Genomic DNA, 27004 nt, shown 5'->3' with positions numbered 1-27004 from the left:
ACCTAATGGTTACTTAGATAATATAATTTATATTAAAGTTATCAATACATAGGTTAAAAAAAGAAATTTACCTTTTTACACAATATCGTTTTCTGAGAACTAGTTTGAGTGCCATTATAACATTTTCTTGTAACCATAAAGAGGAACAGACATGAGATAAGAGATCAACCGAAGGACTTGTATACATGCATATAAGTACAACCAATGGACACAAAACTCTGGGGAGGGAGGGTATGTATGGGGGGGCAATGTTAAAATATGTACACAGATAATAATTTAATAAAAAAGAAAAAAAGAAAAAAAAAAGGTGACTGAGATTTTCAAATCATTTTTGATTTTCCAACTGAGAATAAGGGAAAATGCTGCTAAGGAAACAGAAGTGCTTTGGCTTTGTTATTACAGAAAATGTATCATTATTTTGAGAACAGAGTATGGAGTGGTATATTACATTTTAAAAACAGCATATTGCATAATCCCTTCACCCCTCTCAGCCAGACCCCCACCCCCGCCACCTCTGACAGTTTAAGCAAAGAAATAAAAAAGAAAGACTCATGAACACAGCAGTATGATGATTGCTGGGGGTGGGGGGATGGGAGGGTAGGGGAAGTAAAAGGAAGTAAAGGGGGAATAAATGGTGATGAGAGGTGAATTGTATACCTGAAATCTGCATAATTTTATTAAGCAATATCATCCCAATAACTTCAATAAAAATAAAATTAAAAATACCATATTGCAATATCTATATCTTTCATTAAAATATAATTATAGATATTTTATCTGGATAAAAATAAGAATAAATAGTCTCATGACATCTCATAAAAAATTAAAATTTTTAAACAATTAAGGATATTGTTTTCCACAAATATTTCTCTGGCTGGTATACAAGCATTTATTTTTCTAACTAGAGTGAGTTCCTGTTATTTTCATTAACAGTAAGATATGTTAGTAAGCTTTTGTGATTTCCTGAAAACTGCTTGTAATATATACTTGATGTTCTCCATTTCATGATTTTCTAATTGTTTTTATTTGAGTGTAAATGCCATTGCATCCTCACAAAAAAAAAAAATTGATATTGGAGGTGAGAGGTTCGGATGAGTTGGAGAAAAATACAGGGAGAATGCTCTATGAAAATATAGGGAATGGTCATGCAGCCATATCAGTAAGTGAAGCAACATATCTGACTAATGCTTTTGTGGTAACATAGAAGTGTTCAGGAATTACAGATGTCCCTCAAATATACTATTAAATAGTAATCACCTAACTAAGCCTAAGATGAGGTATTTTTACCCTGTAATATCCCCTATACTGATTTAATTTAAGGTTTTACATCTTAATTCCACACCATAAAATATCAATATTGGTTACAAATACAAACAAAAAGAAGATAAACAAATGCATGTGCTTCATCTCATTTGTTGTTTTGAAATTGGGCCTAGACTATAAAGCAGTATCAGTATATTGCTTTTTCTAGAGGAGTTAGTCTGGGTAAGACTTTTATTTTTCATGAATTTTTTTTTAAACCTGAATTATATAGGTTTCAGGTGTACAATTTTATAATACATCATGTGTATATTGTATGTTTACCACCCCAGTCAAATCTCCTTGCCTTGGCTAAGACTTTTAAATAGGTGTTCAATAGTGTTTATACTGATAAATAGTCCTGAATTAGATGTAGCTGTTTCTCAATCTAAGCATTTGAGCTGCACTTAAAATTTGCTCATTTTTCTTAAAATATTTTATCTATTTGATGTATTAAATACTTCTGACTCTCTTTGGTATTTGTTGGTAGAGAGGATGTTTTCATAGTGAATTGTTCCTTGCTTTTTTTTAATTTATATTTTATTGATATTTTACAGAGAGAAAGGGAGAGAGATAGAGAGCTAGAAATGTCGATGGGAGAGAAACATCGACCAGCTGCCTCCTGCATACCCCCCACCGGGGATATGCCCGCAACCAATGTACATGCCCCTGACTGGAATCGAACCTGGGACCTTTCAGTCCGCAGACCGACGCTCTACCACTGAGCCAAACAGGTTTTGGCTGTTCCTTGTTTTTATGGCTGAATGATATTCTGTTATATGACACTAGAGGCCTGGTGCATGAATTCATGCACCAATTGGGTCTCTCGGCCTGGCCTGTGGGAATCGGGCCAGAACTAGCTCTCCAACATCCCCTGAGGAGTCCTGGATTGCGAGAGGGTGCAGGCCAAGCCAAGGGACCCAGCAGTGCGCAATCAGGGCCAGGGAGGGATCCTGAGAGGGTTCCAAGGAATATTCGGCCTGTCTCACTAAGTCCCAATCAGCCAAACCCCAACAGCAAGCTAACCTACTGGTCAAAGCGTCTGTCCCCTGGTGGTCAGTGCATGTCATAGCCAGCGGTTGAGTGGCCGAGCATCCTTAGCATATTATGCTTTGATTGGTTAAACGGACAACCAAGCGCTTTGCATATTAGGCTTTTATTATCTGAATATATAGAATACCACATTTTGTTTATCCATTCACCTGCTAGACACTTGGGCTGCTTCCACCTTTGGGTTAGCTCCTGTGGTGAAAACTGGCATACAATGATACGTGTAAGCCCATTTTCAGTTCTTTTGGATATATACCTCTGGGTGGATTGGCTGGGTCATACTAATTCTATGTTTAGGATTCTGTGTTTTTGAGGAACCACCGGGCTGTTTGGAAACCATTTTGACTGTGGTAGGATTTGTGATATTTTCTGAACTAAGCTAATGTTCAGGCATAGTTCAGTCAATAGTTCAGTCAAGAAGAGCAATGGGGGCTCCTGTGTGCTGAACCCCTCTGCAAGGAGCATAGGTCAGAAGTTCGTTAACCCTGGCTTTAGTTTTTTATCACTGAGCAGTAGTTCATTGAAACAGGTTCTGTGCTTCATTGATCTATGTACATGTCAGAAGGAATAAGAGTCTGGCTGTTTGAGAGAAGGGAGAAATAAATAAAAGCTTTATTTCTTTTTAGTGTATATGCATTTTTTGTTGTTTTTGGCTCATTGTGTTATAGCCATTAACTAATACTATATATCACATAGTTTTGTTGTTGTAAATTTCCCATTTGCCTGCTGTAACTAGGAAAATACCCAATTGATTGTAATTGCAAAATTACTTCAAGACTTTTACTATCATATTTTTAAAGCTCTCTTCCTACTTTTTTTTTTAGTGCTGGTTTTGGTAGGATTTTTTAAGGTTTAATTCTAAAATTAAAATGCATAAATAGCTTCTAAGTAGATACCTTGACTATCGACATATCGGAGGAAGTCTTTATATAGCCATCTTCATAAAATACGGTCTGCCACATTCTCTGTGGACTTTTGGTAAATTTTATTATTTTGCTTATGTGAAGACTTTTAGCAATAAACGCCGTTTTAGTGGTATTTTTTATGACTTGTGTGAGTATATCTATAGAATAAAATCCTAGGAAAATGATTGCTAGATCAAAGGGAATGTGCCTTTAAAATATAAAGGGATGCAAAATTGCCCTCCTAACTGGCTGTACCAGTTTATACTGTTTTCTCAATCTCATCCTAACAAGGGTTTCTCAAATGTTTTGGTCTTTTTCAGTCAAAGAGTACACTCCTTTTCTAGGAGTTGCTCATTTTTTCCTTATCAATTATAAGAGCTCTTTGTGTTAAGTCTTTTGTCTGGTCTACATTTTATTGCATACATCTTTCATTATTGTTTTATTTTTTGCCTTCTGCCTATATGTGTGTGTATGTATCTGTCTATACTTATGTGTATATCTATATTTATTATACTATGTCTACATGCATATACCTTACTTATTCTTATATTTATAATTAAATATCTATCTGATGTTATGAATTGCCAGAATATGTGCCTATCCATAAAATACAAATATAAACATGCATACCTAAAATTCAAAAGTTCTGGCATATTATATTACGTTAGATTTCTGACACTTAATTTTTTATCATTGCTACTGTTAATTCTAATTATCACAGTTCACTCATGAAAATTTTTTATTGCAGCAAAATGCATATAATAAAATTTATCATTTAAACCATTTTAAAGTATAGATAAATTTTTAAATGTTTATTTTTAATAAACATTTTTATGGAATGTTAAATGTAAAATATAGAATCTGACTAAGTAAGGAAAACATGACTGAAGTAGCATATTCTTTAGAGATAAATGTGATTACTTAAATGAATCCAATAAGACTGAAGAGTCATGATTTTTTTTTATTCCATAAAGGTTTTAAAAAGTTTTCTTGAATAATATTTTTATTGGACTAGTTAAACTAAAAGTATATTTGTAAATTATGTCTTAATAGCATAGCTAAATGGTGCTATAACATACTTCTCAGCAAAAACTATATTAAAATATATCTAAGCATGTTTTGATTGATAAACTAAAAACAACTATATTTCTCATTAATATAACTAGAAGTCATTAGATTACACATTTATTGAACCTTCTTTCTGTCTTCAACTGCAAATATGGCAAAAACTGGTCAAAGCTTTTGTTGGTAACTTTATGTAGGATTGACATTACAGTTATGGCTTTACAGTAGTATAACATTGCACAGTGGTAAGTTCAAATACTCTTGAGACTTAAGATGTTTTATTATACTGCGTTTATGTTAAGAATCTTAAAGGAAAGTTGGTCTTCGAACTACTTTTCTTGCATGGTGGATTTAAGAAAACTTAGTTAGAAGCAACAGTCTTACTGTTACCTGACAATTGCATCAAAAGTCTCTTTACCTATGCTTTTGGTTATTTACATACAAGCTTATAATTTTAGAGTTGTTCACAGCTTTTTCATTTTCAACACACACTCTTACTCTAAGAACAGATAACATATTTTAGACTTAACATTTCACATTCCACTGAATGTAAAAGTTTTTAAAGTTCATGTGTAAAATTTAGTTAATCATGATAGGAAATATATTTAACATTGTAATCTTTTATTTAAAGTAATAATATTGAAAATCTGGGTTTCAACTGGAATATTGTTTGCATTGTGTGCAGTTACTATCAAGATCTGAATCTCCAGGTGTTTGACTTGCAGCTTTAAGTTATTTATTTCAGAAGAGAGGACTGTTTCTTGGATCTAGCATGTCTTCTAGAGTGAATAGTTCCTCATGAGGCTCAATTTTTGAAATACAGTTAAAGCAATAAAGGAAGGCATTCATTTTCATGTTGAAAATGCTTCTAGAGGGAACATTTCCTCATATGGTCCAACTATTAAATGCAGGTGAAGTAAACTCAAAAAGGGAAGTTTGTTTTTTCCAACTATAAAGTAACTGAAGAAATGACTCAGGGCACTTTCTTGTATAAAAACATATTTTTGTTATTTTTTTCTTACATCTCAAAGCTACGTTTTGATTAGCTAATTACTTTCTATAATAAAATGGAATAGTTTGGTTTAGTTTGTGAATGATCTGTATTAAGTGCTTTTTTATTATAACCTCATAGTCAGTGTAATCTAGTGAGAACACTTTTGGCACCAGCAGAAACAGAGTCCTGTTCTTGGATCTGGCTTTGTATGTAACACCAAGTACGTCATTTTCCTTCCATATGCACCTCATTTACTGCAGTGTTTCTAGTACACTTCAGACCTTCACGCGGTGGGCAGTATCTGTAGCCTGGAGAACAGTTAGCAAGTACACTAATTGCACTTTTGTGACCTGGTCTATTCTCCAGGCTTACTATTTATTGATTTAATTGATGCCTGCTGCTTAATCAGAGGTTTTACCCACATGGAACTATTTGATAAGTTTGGCGTAAAATGCAAGATTTGTGAAATGTAAACAGTGTTCATAATATAAGGACCTATAATCAAGACAGACCTCTAGTCATTTGAAAATAGTGCAGCTGCATGAGAAGTAGTTTTCTGTTTGATCTTTCCTCCGTGGACATTTAAAAGCACTGTCTTTATTGTGGTATACACATGCTAATATTTATTATGATAGCTCATCTTTCCCCTCCCCCACTCCCCGTTTTGCTGTTCTTCCCCCACTTCCATGTTGCCACTCCCTTTATGTACATCCTAATCTGTTTCCTTTTCCCTCATTGAATATCTTTCTTCTTATTTTTTCTGATTTTCTTAATTCTGATTTTCTTTTTTAGGCTAATCTAAGTCAGACCATACTGAGTGTACTGCTGAAGCAGCTGGAAATAATCTCTTGGCTTTTGCATTCTTTGGGCAACACAGTTTGGGAAATATGGATTGTATGCCTTTGCTGGCATGTTCTGCTCAGGATATTCCTGAAGTCTTACAGCCAGTCCTTTTCTGTTGCATTTGTGGCAGATGATAATTTCTTGAGAGAAATTATGAGTTTTAGTATGTGTTTTCTTCAAAACCCAGGAAGTTGTGCTTTGTTAACAATTTTTAAACATTTTAAAACAATTTTTAAACATCTACTACAGTAGAATAATCTGTTGAGAAGAGGGAGTAAAAATTAATATAGATTAATAGGATAAAGAACTGCGATCCATTCCAAACAGACCTTAGAAAAGACATTGAATTAGCTGGGAATGTTTAGAAAAATCATTGAACTTTATAGGATGAAAACATATTATAAAATATTGTTTTAGAAGGAGAGCATCAAAATTGATTTGTCCTTTTACCTTTTATAGATTTCAGAGATTTCTTACCTTTGCTTTAGTTTCCACTAGGAGGTAGAGCTTTTTACAAATTTGTGAAATTGCTCTTTTTCATGCAATTTCACAGTAGAAGTATAAAAATTTTAAGGTATCTAGAATAATAAGTTGAAATGGTTGATTTCTTTCTTCAGCATTTCAGCCACTGTATTTCTTTGGGATTTTCTGACATTTTACAGCTCATCTTTTGGTATATCTTGTGTGTGTGTAGATACTATTACTCATGTACATTTAAATGCATCGAGCATTTGTTACTGTGTGGTGTCTTTCAATATGTTTGTAGACAATAACAGAGTGTTAAAAAGCCCAGGGCTGAACATCACTTGGGAGTAGTAAGATGCAGATTTAGTTTAAGATTATGAAATTTAGGTAAACATACTGCTTTAGTACCGCTTGTATATGTTTAATATCATATGTCTTAATGTTGGGGTGGATTTGTTTTCTTCTGTCATTATCGCGTATAACAGAAAACTACTTAATGGGATATAAAAGAAATAGTTACGAAACATCAAATACTTTTAAACCTAATTTTTTTCTGTCCTCATTTGTTGGTCTTATTTTAATGTTTCTACACCTTCACTCAGAGATTCCTCCCTGTTGGGGATCCATGGGTAGGGCCCCATCTGTCATAGGGTTTCAGCTTCAGACACGCTCTGTTGCTTTTCTAAGAAAATGCATTCCATTCATGCAGCACCCATGAAGGCTCTTTCCAAGTTTGTCATTAAAAACAAACAAATTGTTTTCGCCAAAAAATAAAAAGATTCGCCCTTATGCACGGATCCACTGTATGCCCCATAAGTCTATTTCTTTTGTTACAGTTAATCAGGCAGCAAAAGAAGACACCCTGGTTTTGAAGATTGGCTCTGTCGCTATGGCTCCCCAGGCGGACAATCCCCTCGGCAGATCTGTCCTCAGGAAAGACATTTACCAGTAAGTTTATTTTCCTATGTTCAGTCTTGCAGCATTTTCATCCTGCGAAGAAGTACACTGATCAATAAAACTTGCTTGGTGTGGCCTGTAGAAATACTTTTCATTTGGGATCTTTTGATATTTAAAACCAGGTTTTTCTGATTTTCTTCAGTTGTGGGTTTTTAAATTCATTCAGACAAATCAAGTATTTCTGTGAAGTGTTGATGAATAACAGAATGTAAGTACCAAGTCACTATAAAAACTGAAGAAGCGCAGTTTGGAAAATTCAAGCAGACTTTAAAACTTGACCAAATTTCTGATCATATAAGAAAATGAGGTCTCCTCTAGAACAAACCCAGTTGTAGTCATACTGTATAAAATTGAAGAAGCATTTTTTAATTTAACTATAAGCAATTATTTGAAATGTAGGACTGTGGATGTCATATGGATCAAAGCTGTAAAAAAAAATCCAAGTTCTAAAGAGAAATTTCACAGTAAACACTTTCTGTGAAAAGGCTATGCTCTGGATTTTGTCGCCGAGTATTTGCAAACCACACCAAGCATATAGGGACAACTAAACTGGTGAACATATGTAATCAACATGATAAAAATAATATATCATTTGGACTGAGGTTGGCACTGCTGCCAGACATAAAAGTGCAGTTGCAAATAAACCGAGCAAGACAAGTCACAGAAATGCAGATGAACAAGTGTCTTAGTCTTCCTGCTGGTCTGTTTTTCAGATGTCTGCCTCACTCTTTTGAAAAATGAATTCCTACTATTCTCCTAAACATTACTACTGCTAGGAAAAGGTTCTCATGTTTGTAATGCATTTACCTGCTACCTACGGGGCTAAGGCCACTTGAAGTGGGGGATTTTATTTCCTCAAATTTGTCTGAGAGTTGATTTTTTTTTTGAATGACATATCATTTTTTCTTGCATTAATTTTTTTTGTTAGCTTAAAGTATTTGTTCCTTAAATAAGTTTTTATTTTGATAGCTTATGTAAAACCTCATGTTGTCAGAACTAAAAAAGGCTTTAGGAATTATCTAATTCAAACTTCATAGATTAGGAAACAGAAGACACAAAAGAATAGTTGTCTCTAGTCAAATATTGATAGAGCCAACATCACAGCTCATATTTTTAGAGTCCCTCAGTATCTAGGAAAATGATTAAGTAGAATCCTTTCTGGATGAAGATAATTGGATTTTCTAACATGTAGAAGTTCTTTCAGGTGTATTTATCTTTTCTTTTCACTTTGGAAGTAAGTGGTTCTCAAAACAAGCCCTACTTTACTTTTGGTGAAATATGTTTCCCATTAAAAGACCCTTCCTTTCACCATCAATGAAGTGAACTCCGGAGATCCTCCTTTCCTCTGCTGCTCTCTGCTCCTGCCCTTCAGCCTCCCTCTGTGCGACGTGGCTTTCAGATTCCTGCTCCCTTTGTCTGTCTTGGACTTTTTCTCAGTCTCCCTCCATGTTTCCTTTCCCTACTTTCTCCATACCCAGTTTTTCCTTACCTTGCTGTATCTTTCTTTATTCTTTACCTTTTCACGTTCTGTGTTTTTCTTTCTTTCCTTTATCTTTCCCCTTCTTTTTCTTCTTCATTGCCATTCCTGTTTTGCTACTTTGTTGGATATGTTTTATAGAATATAGAAATATAATGCCAAAACATAGTCAAAAAAATGTATTACCTCTTTAGACCTTCAGTGTCTTACATAAAATACAAAAAAATTACACAAAAGTACATGCTAGGTATTTAATATTTATAAAATAAATTCTCTTACTTTCTTTTTTATAATTGTCAAAACCAAGAGGAGAATTTTTACATATTTTGCCAAAGGCATATACTAGTATCTTATCTAATGACAGAGTATTTCAGAATCTATTTTTTACTAATTTCTTTCAGAATTCTTTTTGAATTCATTTTTCTATTACTTAGTCCCTCCCCCGCTTATAAAATTTAGTTATTTTACTCTCTTGCTCCTTTTCCATATGATTTTACTTCCTCTTTCTTTTAATCTGCTCTTGGTGTTTTTTCTTTCTGTCTTGGTTTTTCTAACTTCCTCAACCTGTTAATGGCATCTGTCAAAACCCACAGCTAACATAGTTGATGGTGAAAGACTGGATACCTTCCTCTTAAGATCAGGAACAAGACAGGGATAGCTGCTCTCCCCACTTCTATTCAGCATTATACTGGAGGTTCCAGCCAGGGCAGTTAGGCAAGAAATGAAATAAAAGGCACCCAGATTGTAAGGAAGAAATAATCTTTTTGTAGAGATGTGACTTCACAAATAGAAAAATTTAAGGAATTCACTGAAAACTATTGGGCAAATAAACAAGTTCAACAAAGTTGAAGGATAAATCAAATGTAAAAAAAATAAGATCAGAATAGCAGTGTGCTATGAACAATCTAAAAGTGAAATTAATGTAATAATTTTATTTATGATAACATACAAAAAGAAATACCCATGAATAAATTTACCAAAGTATTGTGAAATTATACTTTGAAAACTACAAAAGTTTGTTCCAAGAAACTAAAGAATATCGTGTGTGTGTGTGTGTGTGTGTATGTGTGTGTGTGTTTGTGTGTGTGTGTTGAAGATTATTTCTATTTGAGAAGCCATAGTTGAGAAGACAGTGTTGGTAGATGTCAGAACTTCTCTAAATCATGTACAGACTGATCACAATGCCAATCAAAATTCCAGCCTAGCTTCTTTGTGGAAATTGACAAGTTGATCCTAGAATTCAGATGGAAATTATTCATATGGAAATTTAAGGGACCCAGAATAGCATAAACAATCTTGGAAAAGAAGAACAAAGTTGGAAGACTCATACTTTCTGATTTCAAAATTTATAACAAAACAAAAGTAATTAAGATATTGGAAAACTGGTACGAGGATAGACATAAAGGACAATGAATAGAATTGATAACCCAATTAACCATCAAATTTATAATCAATTGGTTTTTGATAAAGGAGGCAATATAATTCAATGATAAAGAAGAATAGTCTTTTCAATAAACGGTGCTCAGACTATTGCATAGATGATACCATACACAAAAACGAACTAAAAATGGACAGCTACAATTCTGAAACTTACAAAATAAAACATAGGAGTAAATCTTTGTGACCATGGGCTGAACTACTGTTTCTTAAAAATGACACCAAAACACAGGAGAAAATAGGAAAAATAGATAAATTGGACTTCATCAAAATTATAAAAAATTTTTGCTGCAAACAACCCTTAAGAAATTGACAATGCACAGAATGTGAGAAAATATTTACAAATCACGTATCTACTAAGAAACATGTAATCAGAATATAAGAACTTTTAACTCAATAATAGAAGAGTGATCCAGTCTTTAAAATGGGCAAAGAATTTGAATAGATATATATTCAAAGAAGATATAAACATGGCCAGTAAGCGTGTGTGAAGATGTTCAACCCAATTAGTCAGTAGGGAAATGCAAGTCAAAATTACACTCAGTAGAGTGCCTATAATAAAAAAGATAACAGATGTGGAGAAACTGGAACCCTCAGACATTTCTAGTGAGAAGGTAAAACGGTGCAGCTGCTGTGGAAAACTGTTTGGCAATTCTTCACAAGTTTAAACATAGAGTTACCATATGATGCAGCAATTCTACTCCTAGGTATGTACCCAAGAGAATTGAAAACATATGTCCACATAAAAGCATGCACAGCAATGTTTATAGCAGCACTATTAATAATAACCAAAAGTAGAAACTACTCAAAGGTTAATCAACTGACGAAGGGCTAAACAAAATGTGGTATATTCATACATTATAATAATATTCTGACATAGAAAGGAATGGATTGTATGTTATAACATGGATCAACCTTGGAAACATGCAAACTGAAAGAAGCCAGACGCAGAAAGCCACACATTATATGGTTCCATTTATGCAAACGGTCCGCAATAGACAAATCCATAGAGACAGAACGTAGAATAGTGATTACTAGGAGGGGAGAGAGGATGGCTGCTAATGGACATAGGATTTCTTTTGGGGGTGAGAAAATCACTCTGGCATTAGGTGGTAGTGAGGTACACTGGGATGCACATGGAATGCTTATCAATAAATGCTGTACATTGAGCACAATGAGAATATACCAAAAACACTGAATTACTCATCTCAAAAAGGTCCTTTTTATGGGTAATCAATTATATTTTAGTACAGCTGATTAAAAAACATATACATCAAAATTTATGTTACAAAAAGGCCTAGAGAAATTAAATTCCACTGAGAAATGGCCCCCCCCCCTTTTTTTTAGAGGAGGCTTGGTGCTCTTTTTAAAGTCTGGAATTTTTTGCCTTGTCTGGCTCTACACTGAGGGATTTTGTTGTGGAAATAAAAGGCAAATGACATTGCTCAGTCCTGAGGTCTAGAGTGACATGTTGGGACCTAGAGAGAAGCCATGCCCAATTAGCCCTCACAGTGCTTCCTTTATCTGAATGTTGGGTGGGGAGAGGACCCTGGCAAGAAGAACATGAGTTTCTCAACATTTCACTTTCCTAAGAAGTCAAAGCCATGGTAGAGACACATTGTTCATTACAGTAGCCAGAGACTACATGTGGCTATTCTGCTTTTGAAATGTGCCTCCTCCAAATTGAGAAATTTTGGAAGTATAAAATATATACAAGGTTTTGATCGATTAAGAAGAAAATGAAGTAAAATATGTCATTTAAAATCTTTATATGGCTTATACATGTGTTGACAATATTTTAGATATATTGAGTTAACTGTATTATTACAACTATATTTCACCTTTTTCTAGAAATCTTTCTCTCATTGTGGCTACGGGCAAATGTTTATTTATTTAGGAGGCCCACATTTGTGGTTTGCCTTATATTTCCAATGAGCAGTGCAGCACTGTTAAGAGAGGCCCTTGAGAAGTTTGAAGTCAAAGGTGAATTGAGTTTGAAGTTGCAAATCCAGCCAGTGCAGAAGAGACATATTTCCTTTGGAGAAACCACACAGTAAGACTGGCATACTGAAGATCTTAAATTTGAAGATGAGGAAACTTCTAGGGAACATGGAACCATTCTTCAGATCCTTGGCCTATCGTGTCACAGGGAGTGACTTCATTCCTTCTGAAGCTAAGGATAGAACTAGGATTGTTAAATTAGTGGATATCATAACACCACCAGTTAGAGCTCAATAGAATGAAGATCTTTTAAATTGTAATAGTCTAATAATAAATGGGCCTATTTGTTTATTAGTCGTTATTTAACAAATGCTCATTGGGAGCCTACTGTGCATGAGGCGCTGTTTTAGGTATTGGGTGTAACATTAGTGAACAAGACAAAGAAAAATCCCTGCTCTCAAGGAGTGTGCTTTTAATGAGGGGAGAGACCATGACAAATTAATAAATAGGTATTCTGGTATATTAGAATATCTTAAGTATTAGAAAGGCAACACAGCAGGGAGGAGATGGGAAGTGGCAGTTAGAGATGGACAACAGGCCTAATCAGAGAGGATCCTGGGCAGGAGTGTGCAGAAGAAGCCAGTAGCAGCCAAGTAGTCATGTGTCCGGGAGCCAGTGGGGTGTGAGGTAGGCAGGGGAGAGCTTAAAGGCCATTCTGAGGGGTAGGCTGCTGTTTTGAGGGAGATGTATGTAGTTGTGGGGTAAACTGAATTTTTGAAATATTATAATTCTTTTGTTTACCAAATATCTACCTGCAGAAATGAAGGGGTCGCCAGCAGGGACTAAAGTTAACCTGAGAAAAGAAGGGAACTATTCATTTAAAAACACAGGGAGTGACTGGTCATTGAAACACGTGGAAGTGTGCTACTGTGCTCCAAAGAGTCATGTTAAGGATTAGGTAACTGAATATGTGATATGAAGTGCTTTTGATTATTGAGGTGTTGCCTTTGTTTTATCAGCTGAGAAGCCCTCACAGGGATTGATCAGAGAAGTGACTTCATTTATATGTGAACGGATAATTCAGGCCAATATGTGAAAAAAAAAATGCAGGCAGGGAAGGTAAGGTTTGGTTACTTGCAATATGTTGGCAAGAGATGATGGTGGCTTGGCCCAGGGCAGTGGCTGTGGAGGTGGTGAGAAGTGGTCAGGTTCTCAAGCTGTTTTAGAGGTAAAGACTTCAGGAAAAATTGCAGATGGTTTGCAGATGGGATTTGACACAAAGAAAATAAGGATAATTCAGTTGTATGGCCTAAACCAGTGGTCGGCAAACTCATTAGTCAACAAAGCCGCAGTTTGCCGACCACTGGCCTCAGCAACTGGAAGGATAAGATTGGTTAACTGAGGGAAGGAAAACTGTGGCAGGATATGGTTTGGGGCTGGTGGAGATCAGGAATTTATTTTTTAAAATGTTGACTCTTTCAGAAGGTATTGCGCTCCCCATCACTAATGTTGCAGAGGCCAATCAAGAAGGCCACATAGGAAGTTTTGATGTATGTTGAATGAGGCCATGCTTCTGAAATTTAATGTGCATACAAAACACCTGTAGATCTTTGTAAAATGCAGGTTTTGGCTTGGGAAGTCTGGGATGAGGCCTAAAATGCCACATTTCCACACTCCCAACCTGAGTGTGGGGTATGACCCTGACATTTTGTGGTTCTGATGTGCTGCTTCAAGGACCAGATCAGATCAGTGGTTCCCAACCTTTTGTAAAGAGAGGATTTTTAAAAAATATATTTTTAATAAATGCCAGTGATTTTTAATGCTCCATGTGCAAATATTGTGAAAGGCTCAAAAAGTGAGTACCCTCAGGCTCTCCTACTGTCTACAACTGCCCTCAGTTCAGTCCTTAACTTCAGAATTTTCAGTTGACAGCAGTTGTTAATTTTCGGAATCTATAATTCAGGAAATATAGAATAACAAGACTTGTATTAACTTGCACCTCATTTGAAATTGTACTTTATTACTCTCAAAAGCATCTGAACCACCAGAAAACAACTTATATAATGTATTACTTATTAAATGTTCATGTTCAGCTGTCTATCCTCTTGAGCCCCTCCCTTAACCTTGTACCCTCTTGTACTGCCTCTCCTTGCCTACTGACCCACTGGCCTTCCGCTACTCCTGGACCAGAGGATCTGGGATTCTCCTGTTCTGTGATGTGTTCCACCATTTCCCTGACTTATTCGTGGTTCTGAAGCATAGTCTGGCCTGATGGTTTTTCTTTTATCTTTGACAATCCTTATGCCTAAGTGATAATTAAGATTTTTTTTCTCTCAAATGAGAAACAGAGAGTTATAAAGGCAGACATTTGCTAATCCTTTTTAGTGCATTCAGTACTTAATAGATTTGAATCTAGTACTGGTTTACAACAGAGCAGTCAATCTCAGAGGGAATGCATAGATGGGAAGAGATCAACCAAAGAGCTTGTATGCATATTTATGTAATCCATGGACACAGACAGTAGTGTGATAAAGGTGGGGAGGGGGCACTAGAAGGGGTCAGTGGGGATAAAGAGGGACGTACGTAGTATTTTGAACAATAAAGATGAAAAAAATAAATAAAATAAAAGCACACACACACACACACACGCACGCACGCACGCACGCACACACAGCCCACATTATTGCACCTGAGAACTTATAAAAGGAAAACTGTTCCTTTTAGTGAAATAGCTACTAGAGTGGTCAGTAAAGAACAAATATATTAGTATCACTAGGAAATTTAAATTATTGTTCTTTGTTAGCATGCAAATTATAAAGACATAAGTGATTCACAATTCAACACTACTGTGTGGATTAAAAGATTGTAGGCATTTTAGCTTTAATGTACCACTTTGAAACATCACTTGAGGATAGCAGCTCTCTATTCAACATCTGTCATAGTGCTTAATTTTTAACATGACAAAATCTCTTTCATCCTAATATGTATCTTCTCCATGATCCGACCTACACTTATACTACTAATTGCTTTTTAATGTAAGATGCTTATTCGTATTAAACATTTTAGTATGTTCTTTTCTGTGGTCCTAGTTTATGTATGCAGTTTCACCTTTCTTGGAATTCAGCTTCTTCCAGCTCAGCCTTTCAAATAGTTTTGGTTATAAAAACTGTATATTGGGTAAGGCTTTGGATCCTTTAAAAACCTTTTTCTTTGGTATTCAAAATCATTAATTTAAATATTTCTTAAGAATTACTCCTGTCTTGTAATGTCTCACTTATGTCCTTTCTTTTTGAAGCTTTTCGTGAGCATTTTACCTAGAAGGAATTTCCCCTTTCTTTGGCCTTCTATTCTGCAATTATAATATGAGTAGCATACTAGTAGTAGCAGCAGTGATATCTAAGATCTATTTGAGAGCTTCTTTGTGTCAGGGATTATACTTGATGCTTTCAATGCAATGCTTACTTCACAATAAGCATGAGTGTCAGATATTATGATTATCTGTATTTTAGAAACAAAAAATGGAGCCTTAGACATTAAATAATTTATCCTGGGTCAGATCCCATTGCCCATGCTCTATATCACTACTTGCTGCTAGTGATTCAGTTTCTAGTAAGACAGACTGGCTTTAATTTAATTTATATGACATTGAGTTTGAAACTGTTTTTGAAGTTTCACATTTATATTCTATTAAAATTTTATTGTTTTTGTGATATGTATGTTTTTGGGCAACATTTTTAAGAGTGAATAAGTTGAAAAACTATTATGTACCAATTTTGCATTTTCCTTAGGTTCCTTAAAACATTCCAGTCTAGTTGGATTTAATATTATGAATATTAGAGATATAATTTATAGTGAAAACTCTTACAACCCTAATGTTTGAGTTCTCTGGCCCTTGATGATATTGAACATACAGTCTATTAAAAAATTTTTTAATCACATTATACTTACTACTGCATTTGATCTAAAGAAAATTACTACTACTTAGCTAATGACTTTAATTGTCATCAAACTTTTTTTCACATCTATTATGACTCTGAAGTGGGTCACGACCAGATATAAATATTAACATAGATTGTCTGATTAATAGTATTTTTTTTATTTTGTAAGATATTTTAAATTATAAAACATAAATATTTACAAATCTTTGTTTTTACATTAGTATAATTTAATTATTACTATAGTTTTATCTCAGAATTATGAAAAAAGGAGATAAATGTAAGCTTTTTTTCTTCCCAGAGTATACTTATATATATTTTTTCTCTAAATTGTGTTGAAGAAAATATTGATTTTATTAATTTAAAACGACTATGTACTATTTGTTCACATGTATTTTTCATACACCAGAATTAAATCAAAGTTGAATAAGTATGTCATGAAGAATATTTCTTATAATTTGGGCTTTCTTTCCCTAATCATATGTAATTGAGAAATATTGTGTATAAGCTACATATTTGAAAACAAGGCTTACAGTAAGATATATAAATTAAGAAGTCATTTAAGATTATATGTTGACTCCCTATATCTGTTATATTATTTACATATTCACAGAATCTTTTAATACCTACTCTAAAAGTTTTAAAAAATAAACTAGTGATTGTAACAATAAAACTTACTTCATACTTTTTTTCCCCAAAATATTTTACTTGTTAAAATAATTTAAAAATATTTACAACAGAATGTTTTTCTTTTGTAGTATTTTTAATTACAAAGTTTCTTAACTTTCATCTTTTACTTGAGAGAACTATATGCTTTTTTTAATTGGATATTTGTGAACTTCTGCATAAAGCTTTTGGCTCATGCCATAAATATTTGTGGGTCTTCTGATGTCCCTTCTGGGATTTTATCTGTGACTAATTTATCCCATAGCTCCTTATAAACTTTGTCAATTGTTGAATTTTTCAACCACTTCTTTTTTGCAGACATTTGCTAATCCTTTTTAGTGCATTCAGTACTTAATATATATTAATCTAGTGTTGGGATTCAGTTTCCATAGAGAATTTTATTCTCTTAAATATTGTTTATAAGCATTATATGAAAAATTCATAGTAATTTTGCCAAATATATAAACATATTTTTTAAAAATAAGTTTTTTGACAGGTATACCTTGCTGTGGCAATTTAATTCATAGAGTTTTATCTTTAATGAATTATAAAAGTTAGGGGAACTGATTTATTTTTATTCTTAGAAGACTGTTCTCCTTTTGTAGTATTTTTAATTACAAAGTTAGCTTTTAACTGAATTAACTTAAATTTTGCATCTCATTTTACATGTCTATTTAAACAATATACGTAGGCTCACACAATTGTTAATTGAAGCGTATGATCAATAGGAATTCATAGATGAGATTAATGTTTTTTCATAGATGAGTTTAACATTGGCACCCAGATACACTGTAAAAATTAAAATCCAAATATCTCCATAATATTGTGCCTTCCTCTTCCAACCTTTAATTGCTTCCTGATTTTCTTTCTCTCTCTCTCTCTCTCTCTCTCTCTCTCTATATATATATATATATATATATATATATATATATATATATATATTCTCAAACAAGCATTGTGTTGGTTTTTGGCAAGGTATATTTCATATCTAGTGACGTTAGGCTCCTAATCCTATAATGCTTAGTCCTGGTTTCAAATAACTCCCTTTTAGTAAATCAGAGAGATTGGGATAGTAGGTATTTAGAGTAACTTGCCTAAAAGCTTTGTTTGGAAATACTATTGGCAGACTTTTAGTCCCTGTCATGTTCTTCAGCTGATCTAGTGTGAAGGCTTTGGACTTATATTTGGCGCTCACCAAAGTAACCGCGTCTTTTGTGGCTTCCTGTAGCAGGATGTAGGTTTCCATGAATGTGCTTCTATTTGCTGCCAAAAGCTACCTCAATAACAGTGTTGAAAATGAGTGTAACTCCTACTGTCATAAATTTTGGAATGTTATCTTAAATGTATTTAACCCCTTTTATTGATATTTTTGTTACTTTCCTCTAGAAATTCATGTTGGAAAGAAGCTAAAGAATAATAGAGAATGTTTGGATTCCACATCATAACAGCTTTTTACTATTAACTTTGAAAATCTTATATTCTTTCAAATACATCCCAGTTATACAAAACACTCTGCATATATAGTGTCTTATGCATTTCTGATTTTGTATATTGTTTGAAATACTAGCATTATCACGTGAAATTATTATTCAAACACCAGTGGTTTTGGATGAGAGAAAGCATATTATACTTTAAGAGACATCTCCAAGGTTTCTGGAATATGATGTGTGTTCACCAGGACTGCTGGCATAGAAAACAGAGCTTTTAAAAATAGTGAAACATTGTTTTACCCTTTAAGTGTCTGACATTTTTGTCACTAATAACAGGATTGAGTATTGTAACCAAAGAGTGCCCTGCATGTTTATTCCTATAGTTATTCCTATAATGTTCCCTACTCATTATCTTAAAAGGAATAAACAGTTGAGATGATAGAAAGATGGATGGATGGATGGATGGATGGATGGATGGATGGATGGATGGTAGGTAGATAGATATTTGACCTGCTTTGACTTTAGAAAACCTGTAAATGTGAGCTTTGATAATTACAAAGCCAAACCTGTAAGTGTTGGCTTTGTAATTACTATCTGTGGAAGACCCATTTCATCCTGTGTCTGTTTTCAGTCAAGTTGTTCTTATCCTCTCCGCAAATATAGACGCTAATTAGAATGCAAGTTGGCAAGTAAGCATGTATCATTCATATAATATGTATTAATTATAAATACCTCTACTCACTTAATAATTAACTCTAAACATTGTGTAAGGGCTCTTGCTAACAACTAATAAGATAGCTACTTTTCAAATATTCTTATAATTTTCATAAGAACAATTAAATTATTATTTCCTAAAGAACCAAATTAAATAATTATTGAATATGCATACTTTGTTTCTTATTTTATTTGGTGTCCTCTGAGGTCACTGTCCTAAAATAGTACAATTTTACCGGTTTTATGTACTAGAAGCATTTAGCCTCTGTTTGGAGACCATGCATTTTCTATGAAGACAGGTGTTTTCTCAGTCTGAAATACCTCCTTGCTCATCCTTATTAACATTAAGCTTTGAGCAAAAACTAAATACCTGAAAATCATTGCACATTAATAAAGGTAATAAAAATACAAATGTGATTGCAAAAATAGATAAAAATAGAATGAGCACATATTTAATTTTTTTCTGATTTGTACTTTTTCATATCTATATTTTAATGAGTTTTAACTTCCATACAGGGAAGTGTAGTAATCATTTGTGAACAGCCTGATGAACTTTTATGTGAAGATATAGCTATGTTACCACCACCCAGCATCCCAGAAACCTGTCTTTCTAGGCCCACCAGTTCCCTGCACTACAGAGTTATCCAGTGTTCTGAGCTCTATAAACATAGATTAGTTTTGACATAGCTAAATGTAAAAATGAATTTTTAAATTGTGAAACTTTTTCTCAGCATAATCCATTATATGTAAGTTTATTTGACTCGGTTTCTGAGCCAATGTGGAATCTTACAATTCAAAATACAAATGATTTTGATCAGAATTAAAGTGCAATTTTTAAATTCTTTTGTTATGTGTTAATATCAAATAGTATATTCATCCACTATATTTTCCATGTAAATCACTAATGAATATAAGCGAAAAATAAAAACTATGTATATAAATATTAAAAAATTTATTAATAAACATCTGCACTCATTAATCAAATTCCTAGGATACATCTTAATAACTGATTATAATGTGGGCTTTTAAACCAATTTCTATGAATTTTATTTGCTGTTAGTTCGTGCACATTGTCATGTACTTGTGTGTGTGGCATTTACATGTCTTAGAATACATAGCTTCTCTCATAAGGGAAGTAATGCTTTGTATTCCAGGACTGCAGTGTCGTCTAACTGAACTGAAGGTCGTCCAGGTATGGGTTTGATAAACTGACACCACAGTGAAAAGAATTCCTGTCCCATGTCAGCTTATCAAACACACTGTGGACAGCATGTCTTGGGCATTTGAATGCATTTCCAGTCATTTAAGTTCTGAATAGAAATGACGAAGCTCGTGTTCAGTGAAACACAACCTCAGTATTTCCAGGTGATTTTAAAGAACACCTGTTAAAACTGAGGTATAGTACCACTAAACTTAAAGAATTATCCACAAACTAGAAAAAACACACACATAGTTAGAGAAGTGCAATGTCATTTGTTCAATTTAGGGTTGGGAATAGATGTTAATGAAATACACAGTAATGACTTAATACCCTGTTATTCCGGTAAAGAGTTGCAAAGTGTGCTGTAAACATTTATGTTGTGGAAAAAAACACTAAAATCAACTATGTTTTGATTTCTTTTTCTATCCTAGTTTATATCACAATCAATAACCCCCTAGGAAAGTTATCTTTCAATCTGAATCGCTCACTAATTTTTCCAATTTCACTTAATTATTTTATTGAAAATGTTCATCCTCGGGAATTTAGCCACCTTCATTTTGAATATTAACCTGAATCATTTGTAAATTTTTGAGATTAAGTTTGAGAATATTAAAAAAAAAAAAGATTATTTAAAAACTTATTCTTAGTGCTATAATTATATTCTGGTGAAAAGCTAACTTAAAAGATGATGTAGGCGAAAACATGTTTACTCATACAATAGTTAACTGTTTTTACATATATGAATAACAAAATAGTTCAATTTTTAACATTATGGGTGAATTTTCCCAATATTACATCACCCGCAGTGTGAAAGCATAGTTTCCAGGTTTACTTACTATCCCCTTTTAACCCTTCGAAGAAGAGGTATCACCGTGCGGTCCCAGTGCCTCATCAGCGGAGCCCCGTCTCCATGTGGCAGGTAGAAGCTGTGCAGCAGAGCCCAGCAAGCTGCTCTCCTCCTTGGAGAACATCGCAGTATCTTAGAGCTTTTTTTAATGAGGGACTATTTTTAAATGTGCCTGGTCACCTCAAAGGATATGTAGGGCATTTCCTGCCCGTAGGATTAGAGGAAGGAAGCACCAGGCCAAAATGTTTGATGTGTGATGTACTGTAATTTCTTTCATGTGTTCAGTGGCTTTTATATGTTGATCAATGTTCTGCTACCAATTGTGACCCTGGTGTGGTCCAGGACATTGAAGTTAGATCATCCTTAATGTATAGGGTCATTAAAGATACCTAGCAGCATTATTGTAATTAAGGATACTGGGTTTTTTTTTTAATAACCACTTCTCATTTTCATTAAAGTATTTACTTTTCACAATTGGATAATCTCCGTAGGGACTTGATTTCTCATGAGAGAGATGATTCAGCATTAGAGACTGCCACTGCTCACAGTACTATAGATAGATGCTCTTTAGCTCCTTGTTTTACCTTGCATACCTGGTTTTTCAATTAGCATTTTCTTCCCACAGTCCCCTGTGGGCATACAAAGTTCAAGATGGAAACTAGCTGTAGAATGTCGTTTTCCTGGGGTGGGGGAATGTCTTATAGGCATTGACAAAATCTCTCCTCCCAGCAATGTCATATACTTTAAAGAAACAGAGTTGATGATTCCGCATGGTCTTTACTATTCTAAGATCACATTGAAAAGCAGTGAAGGTGCTAAATTGCTATAGCTTTAGGCTGTCTTTCAAACAAAAATGAACAAAAGTTGCTGTTTAAGTATAATGACAAAGATTTGATAACAATCGAAATGCTCATCTGTAGACAGTTGGCTGATATCATAGTATATTCATGCGGTGATATTCTAAGCAACAATTGCAAGAATAATATGTTTGCTGTATTAACATGAAATACAGTAGATATATTAAGTGAACAAAGGTGTTTTAAAAACTGTATGTACTGTATGATCAGTTTTATGTTTCACATTTACATGTAAAAGGAAAACCCCCCCAGATAGTTACAGACCAAGTTACCTTGGATTATCGGTCTATGAGAAGATATTTCTTGCTTTGATTTCTAGCTAAGTTCTAGATTTGTTAGACAAATTTGAATTCTGCAATTGCAGTTTTACAAAGTTTTTAAAATTTGCAGTTTTTTATCTACTACATCCTTAAGTTTTCATATATTGTTTTAAATGTTTAGTTTTTTTTAATTTAGTGTAAAATATATGAAAATAGGTCCTTTATTCTTTCATATTGATCTTTTCCATCACATTTTAAAAAAATATATTTTATTGATTTTGTACAGAGAGGAAGAGAAAGGGATAGAGTTAGAAACATCGATGAGAGAGAGTCATCGATCAGCTGCCTCTTGCACACCCCCTACTGGGGATGTGCCCGCAACCAAGGTACATGCCCTTGACCGGAATTGAACCCGGGTCCCTTCAGTCCCCAAGCCAACGCTCTATCCATTGAGCCAAACCGGTCCCGGCTTTCCATCACATTTATATTTGCTTTTTGGTACTTTATAAACTTTGTTTTTAGTATAATATCATTAGTTTACCCATTAAGCACTCAACAATGGTGGTTCTAAAGAAATTTGTGCTCAACATTTTGGGGTGTGTGTGTGTGTGTGTGTGTGTTGGTTATCTTGTTCATTTGAGAAATATAATTTCTCCTTATATAAGTACTAGAGGCCCGGTGCATGAAAATTCATGCACTGGAGGGGAGGGTCCCTCAGCCCGGCCTGTTCCCTCTCACAGTCCAGGAGCCCTCAGGGCTGGGAGGTGACCCAGCGATCAGAGGCAGGTGATGCTCCCATCACACCTCTGCTGTTGCCACTGTCAGCAGCACAAGCCTCAGCTGGCCCTGGTTACCTGAGCCTTGGGCGGCCCTGGGCAGCTGGACAGGCTGAGGGGACTGGGGAACTCCAGAGGCAGGTGCTGGAGGTGAGCCTGACTGTACCACTCACCTGCCGCCCTGGAGAGGCCGAGGGGACTGAGCACCACCATCTTGTGGTTGTGGGCACTGCCATCTTTGAGGGCGTGACATGACAGTCAACATATTCCCTCCTGGCTGTGGGTGCCGACTTCTTTGTGAGGGCATGACTGTCAATTAGCATATTCCCTTTTTATTAGATAGTATATGGATAATTTCAGTATTTGTCATTTGTCTCTCAGTGTGGTGCCAGATATAGTATTTTTCTTTTTATCATAATGTCAGTGTTTACTGACATATACTTCATTTTCAAAATTTAAAATAAAACAATTTTGTTAATGCCTGTGTTCAAACTGACTGTTCTGGTCCAGGCACAGCAGATAACATGAAGTAACGGATCAAGAATAATTTTGTTTGGTATTTGTGCACCTTTGTCACATCAACTGTTGCTGGTTTTGTACTATAAACTTTATCTTTTATATGTCCCCATAAAAAAGTCCAGAGAATAAATTTTCATTGTCCAAAGTTTAGAGTGTCTTCACCCGCTATTTCAAATTAGTTAAACCAGTCTCTGTGTGGTCTCCACTTTCTGTCTTTGGTTATCAAGGTTTTTTCCAGCTAGTCTTCAGTTGATTATTCAGGATGTGTGTGTGTGTGTGTGTGTGTTTTTTTGTTTGTTTGTTTGTTTGTTTGTTTAAGTTTAGTTGTAAATCCAATTCCATCCTGGGAGCTTGTCTGTGTAGCATCCACTTACTCTGCCACCATTTTTAATCTCCCAGATATGGCATTCAACATTGATTTGACTAAGTCTACAGGCATATACTAGCTGCCAGACAGGCTTATAATATTGAAATAATAACCTCTCTTTCTTTCTTACATAATCAGTTTAATTATGCCTTTTGTTTCCTCAATAATATTTGTGAATGCTTATCACTTACCAGCTATTTGCTAGGTATAGGTCTACAATAGTGATAAAAAAAAAAATTCAGTCATTATGTTCATGGAACATACTTTAGTCATCTTTGCAATTATACTTAAAGTACATTAATTAATTAGTTTTTAAACATTTTCTCAAGGTAATGAAATATATGGCACATTTAAAACATAAAGAACTCATTAATTTTGATATATCCTTAGTATATTAATGTAGCATCTGCATTTGTTTTATCTTATAAGAAAGTATTTCATTATTTTTAAGACTCAAAGTCATTTTCAAGTCATTGCTCATGACCTTAATATGATCTTAAAATCAAAATAATCATGATTATATGCTAAGCATAATAGTGTACAAAGTAAAGAAAGCTTTAATAACTAAGACCTTTCACCAATAATTTCTAAACAATTATTCAATTGGCCTTTTTTAAAAAAACCTCAATAGTTTTCACATTCTTTTGCATATTTTGTAACATGTTAAGATATAGATATACAACATGCAAAATTAAAAATCATGTTAATGTTGAAGGAGAATTCTATAATTTAATATAAATATGATTTTATTAATGTATGAAAACTATGAATAGCTGCTAGAATAAATGGGGAAGGAAGTATTTACACATAATAAAAACTGATATATTGACTAAATGTAGTAGATACCGTATTTTTCGGACCATAAGACGCACTTTTTTCCCCCCAGAAGGGGGGAGGGGGGGAAAGTCCCTGCGTCTTATGGTCCAAATATAGCCTACACATATACTTTAAAAAAAAAGTTTTTTTACTTGCCCGGCTCTGTGTGGTCTCTGTGTGCTTGCCCGGCTCTAAAATGGTTCTAAATGCTGCTGTTTACTTTACAGGGTTGATTACATGTGTTTATGACTGTGATGTTGGGTTTTAATGCACATAAAATATTTTAGGACACTATTTGTTTCAGAATTTTTTTTTCTTCATTTCCCTTCTCTAAAAACTGGTGTGTCTTATGGTCCGGAGCGTCTTATGGTCCAAAAAATACGGTAATTGTTTGAGAAATTGGTGATAGAAAAGATGCTTAGAAATTAATATAATGATGCCTCCTTTTATTGGAAACCGATATTCCTAATGTAGGTATATCTTGTTTCTTCTTCTTGGTGCCCTAAAGTAGAAAACACACCTTTATTTCTATAAGCAGTTACATTTTTAAGAAATACTTTATAGTATTCACAAAAAGAAGAGAAATGTAAAACTTCTCCTAAGCTAGGTTGGGAGTAATTTTTGTAGCATCTCTTTACCAGCTGTTTGACCTCATTATTTCTCAGTTCATAAATTTTATTTTAAATGCTTTTGCCTCAACACACATGCTAAGGTGTGAAAAATACCCTTTCTTCCCACCACTTTCATGTCTCAATTTTATTGGTAAAGATTTCCTAGCTCTTTCCCTACTTTTTACCATGTCTTTTTCAAAACTAAAATTTTTAATTTGGTGACTGCATAAGTAAAGTAAAATTTCATTTTTTCTAATTTGGTTAAGGTTGTTGGGGAGGTTGGTTGGGGGAAGGTGGAGGGATTGAGCAAAAGAGAGAAAAAAAGAGAAAATTCAAGGACAGACACAGTGTGGTGTTTGCTATGGTGAGGTAAGGTAGGGGAGATGGAGGGACTAAGAGGGATAAATGGTGACGGAATGAGACTTGACTTGGGGTGGTGAACACACAATACAGTGTACAGGTGATGTGCTGTGGAATTGTGCACCTGAGATTGTATAATATTGTTAATCAGTGTTACCCCAATAAATCCAGTGGAAAGGAAAAAATCCATTTCTTTTTAAAAAAATGTATCTTTAGCCGAAACCGGTTTGGCTCAGTGGTAGAGCGTCGGTCTGCGGACTGAAAGGTCCCAGGTTCGATTCCGGTCAAGGGCATGTACCAGTAGGGGGTGTGCAAGAAGCAGTTGGTCGATGTTTCTCTCTCATCGACGTTTCTAGCTCTCTATCCCTCTCCCTTTCTCTCTGTAAAAAAATCAATAAAATATTATATATAAAAATAAATAAATAAATAAATAAATAATGTATCTTTATTGTTGACCCCCTCCATCCCACTCTGGCTCCCCTCCCCAAGCCTTCACAGCACTACTGTTGTCTGTGCCCATGGGTTATGCATATATGCATACACGTTCTTTGGTTAATTTCTTCCCACTCTCTTCCCCCCTCCCCTCAGAATCATCTGTCTGTTGAATGCTTCCATGTCTCTGGATATATTTTGTTCCTTTAGTATTATCTTTGAGAGATATAAAAACTTTTTCATTTTTATATTGTTCCATGACTTTTTACTGTGATCTTGAGTCCCTTTTTTGAATAACTTACTTTCATGTCTTATATGTTGATCTTTGCTATTGCTCAACATTTTCTTTTCTGTTACAAATGTTGATCGAAATGAGCAGTGTTCCCACAGTGGGCAGATCCCTGCAGGCCACGCCCCTACCAGATCATGAATCCCGTGCACTGGTCCTCTACTTAACAATAAACATATCACATTTATTATCTCTATATTTTTATATTTCTCACCATGTTAAGATATTAATGCCCTCCCCCCCACCCCCGCAAAAAAAATACATATATTCCTATATTTTGGAAAATAAGATAGAGGAAAACTTTTTATATTCTTATAGTTTATAGTGTTCACTTCCTATTGAAAAAGATAGTGATTAAATTTAAGCTTCACTAATTACTGAATGTATAAATAACATTGTATTTTGAATTCTTATCTATAGTACTATATAATATTTTAAACTTTTTATGTAAATCTGGATAGCGTTCAATCCTAGTTTCAGTGGAGATCTTT

General features: G+C 34.3%; 1 protein-coding gene across 6 annotated transcripts in view; it reads left to right on the top strand.

The window, feature by feature from the left end:
* The window catches only part of VPS13B (vacuolar protein sorting 13 homolog B), a 513325-nt gene that overhangs the window by 245055 nt on the left and 241266 nt on the right, over positions 1–27004 (top strand). For all 6 annotated transcript variants that reach the window (XM_045581364.1, XM_036436747.2, XM_036436745.2 and 3 more), the window contains one exon: positions 7458–7569. In XM_045581364.1, the coding sequence (XP_045437320.1) occupies positions 7458–7569 (112 nt within the window). The remainder of the gene's footprint in view (positions 1–7457; positions 7570–27004) is intronic.

Source organism: Pipistrellus kuhlii, unplaced genomic scaffold (assembly GCF_014108245.1).
Source record: "Pipistrellus kuhlii isolate mPipKuh1 unplaced genomic scaffold, mPipKuh1.p scaffold_m20_p_14, whole genome shotgun sequence".
NCBI classification, from domain to species: Eukaryota; Metazoa; Chordata; class Mammalia; order Chiroptera; family Vespertilionidae; genus Pipistrellus; species Pipistrellus kuhlii.
The sequence above is the reverse complement of the archived record's forward strand: the minus strand, read 5'-3'. Positions and strand labels throughout refer to the sequence as shown.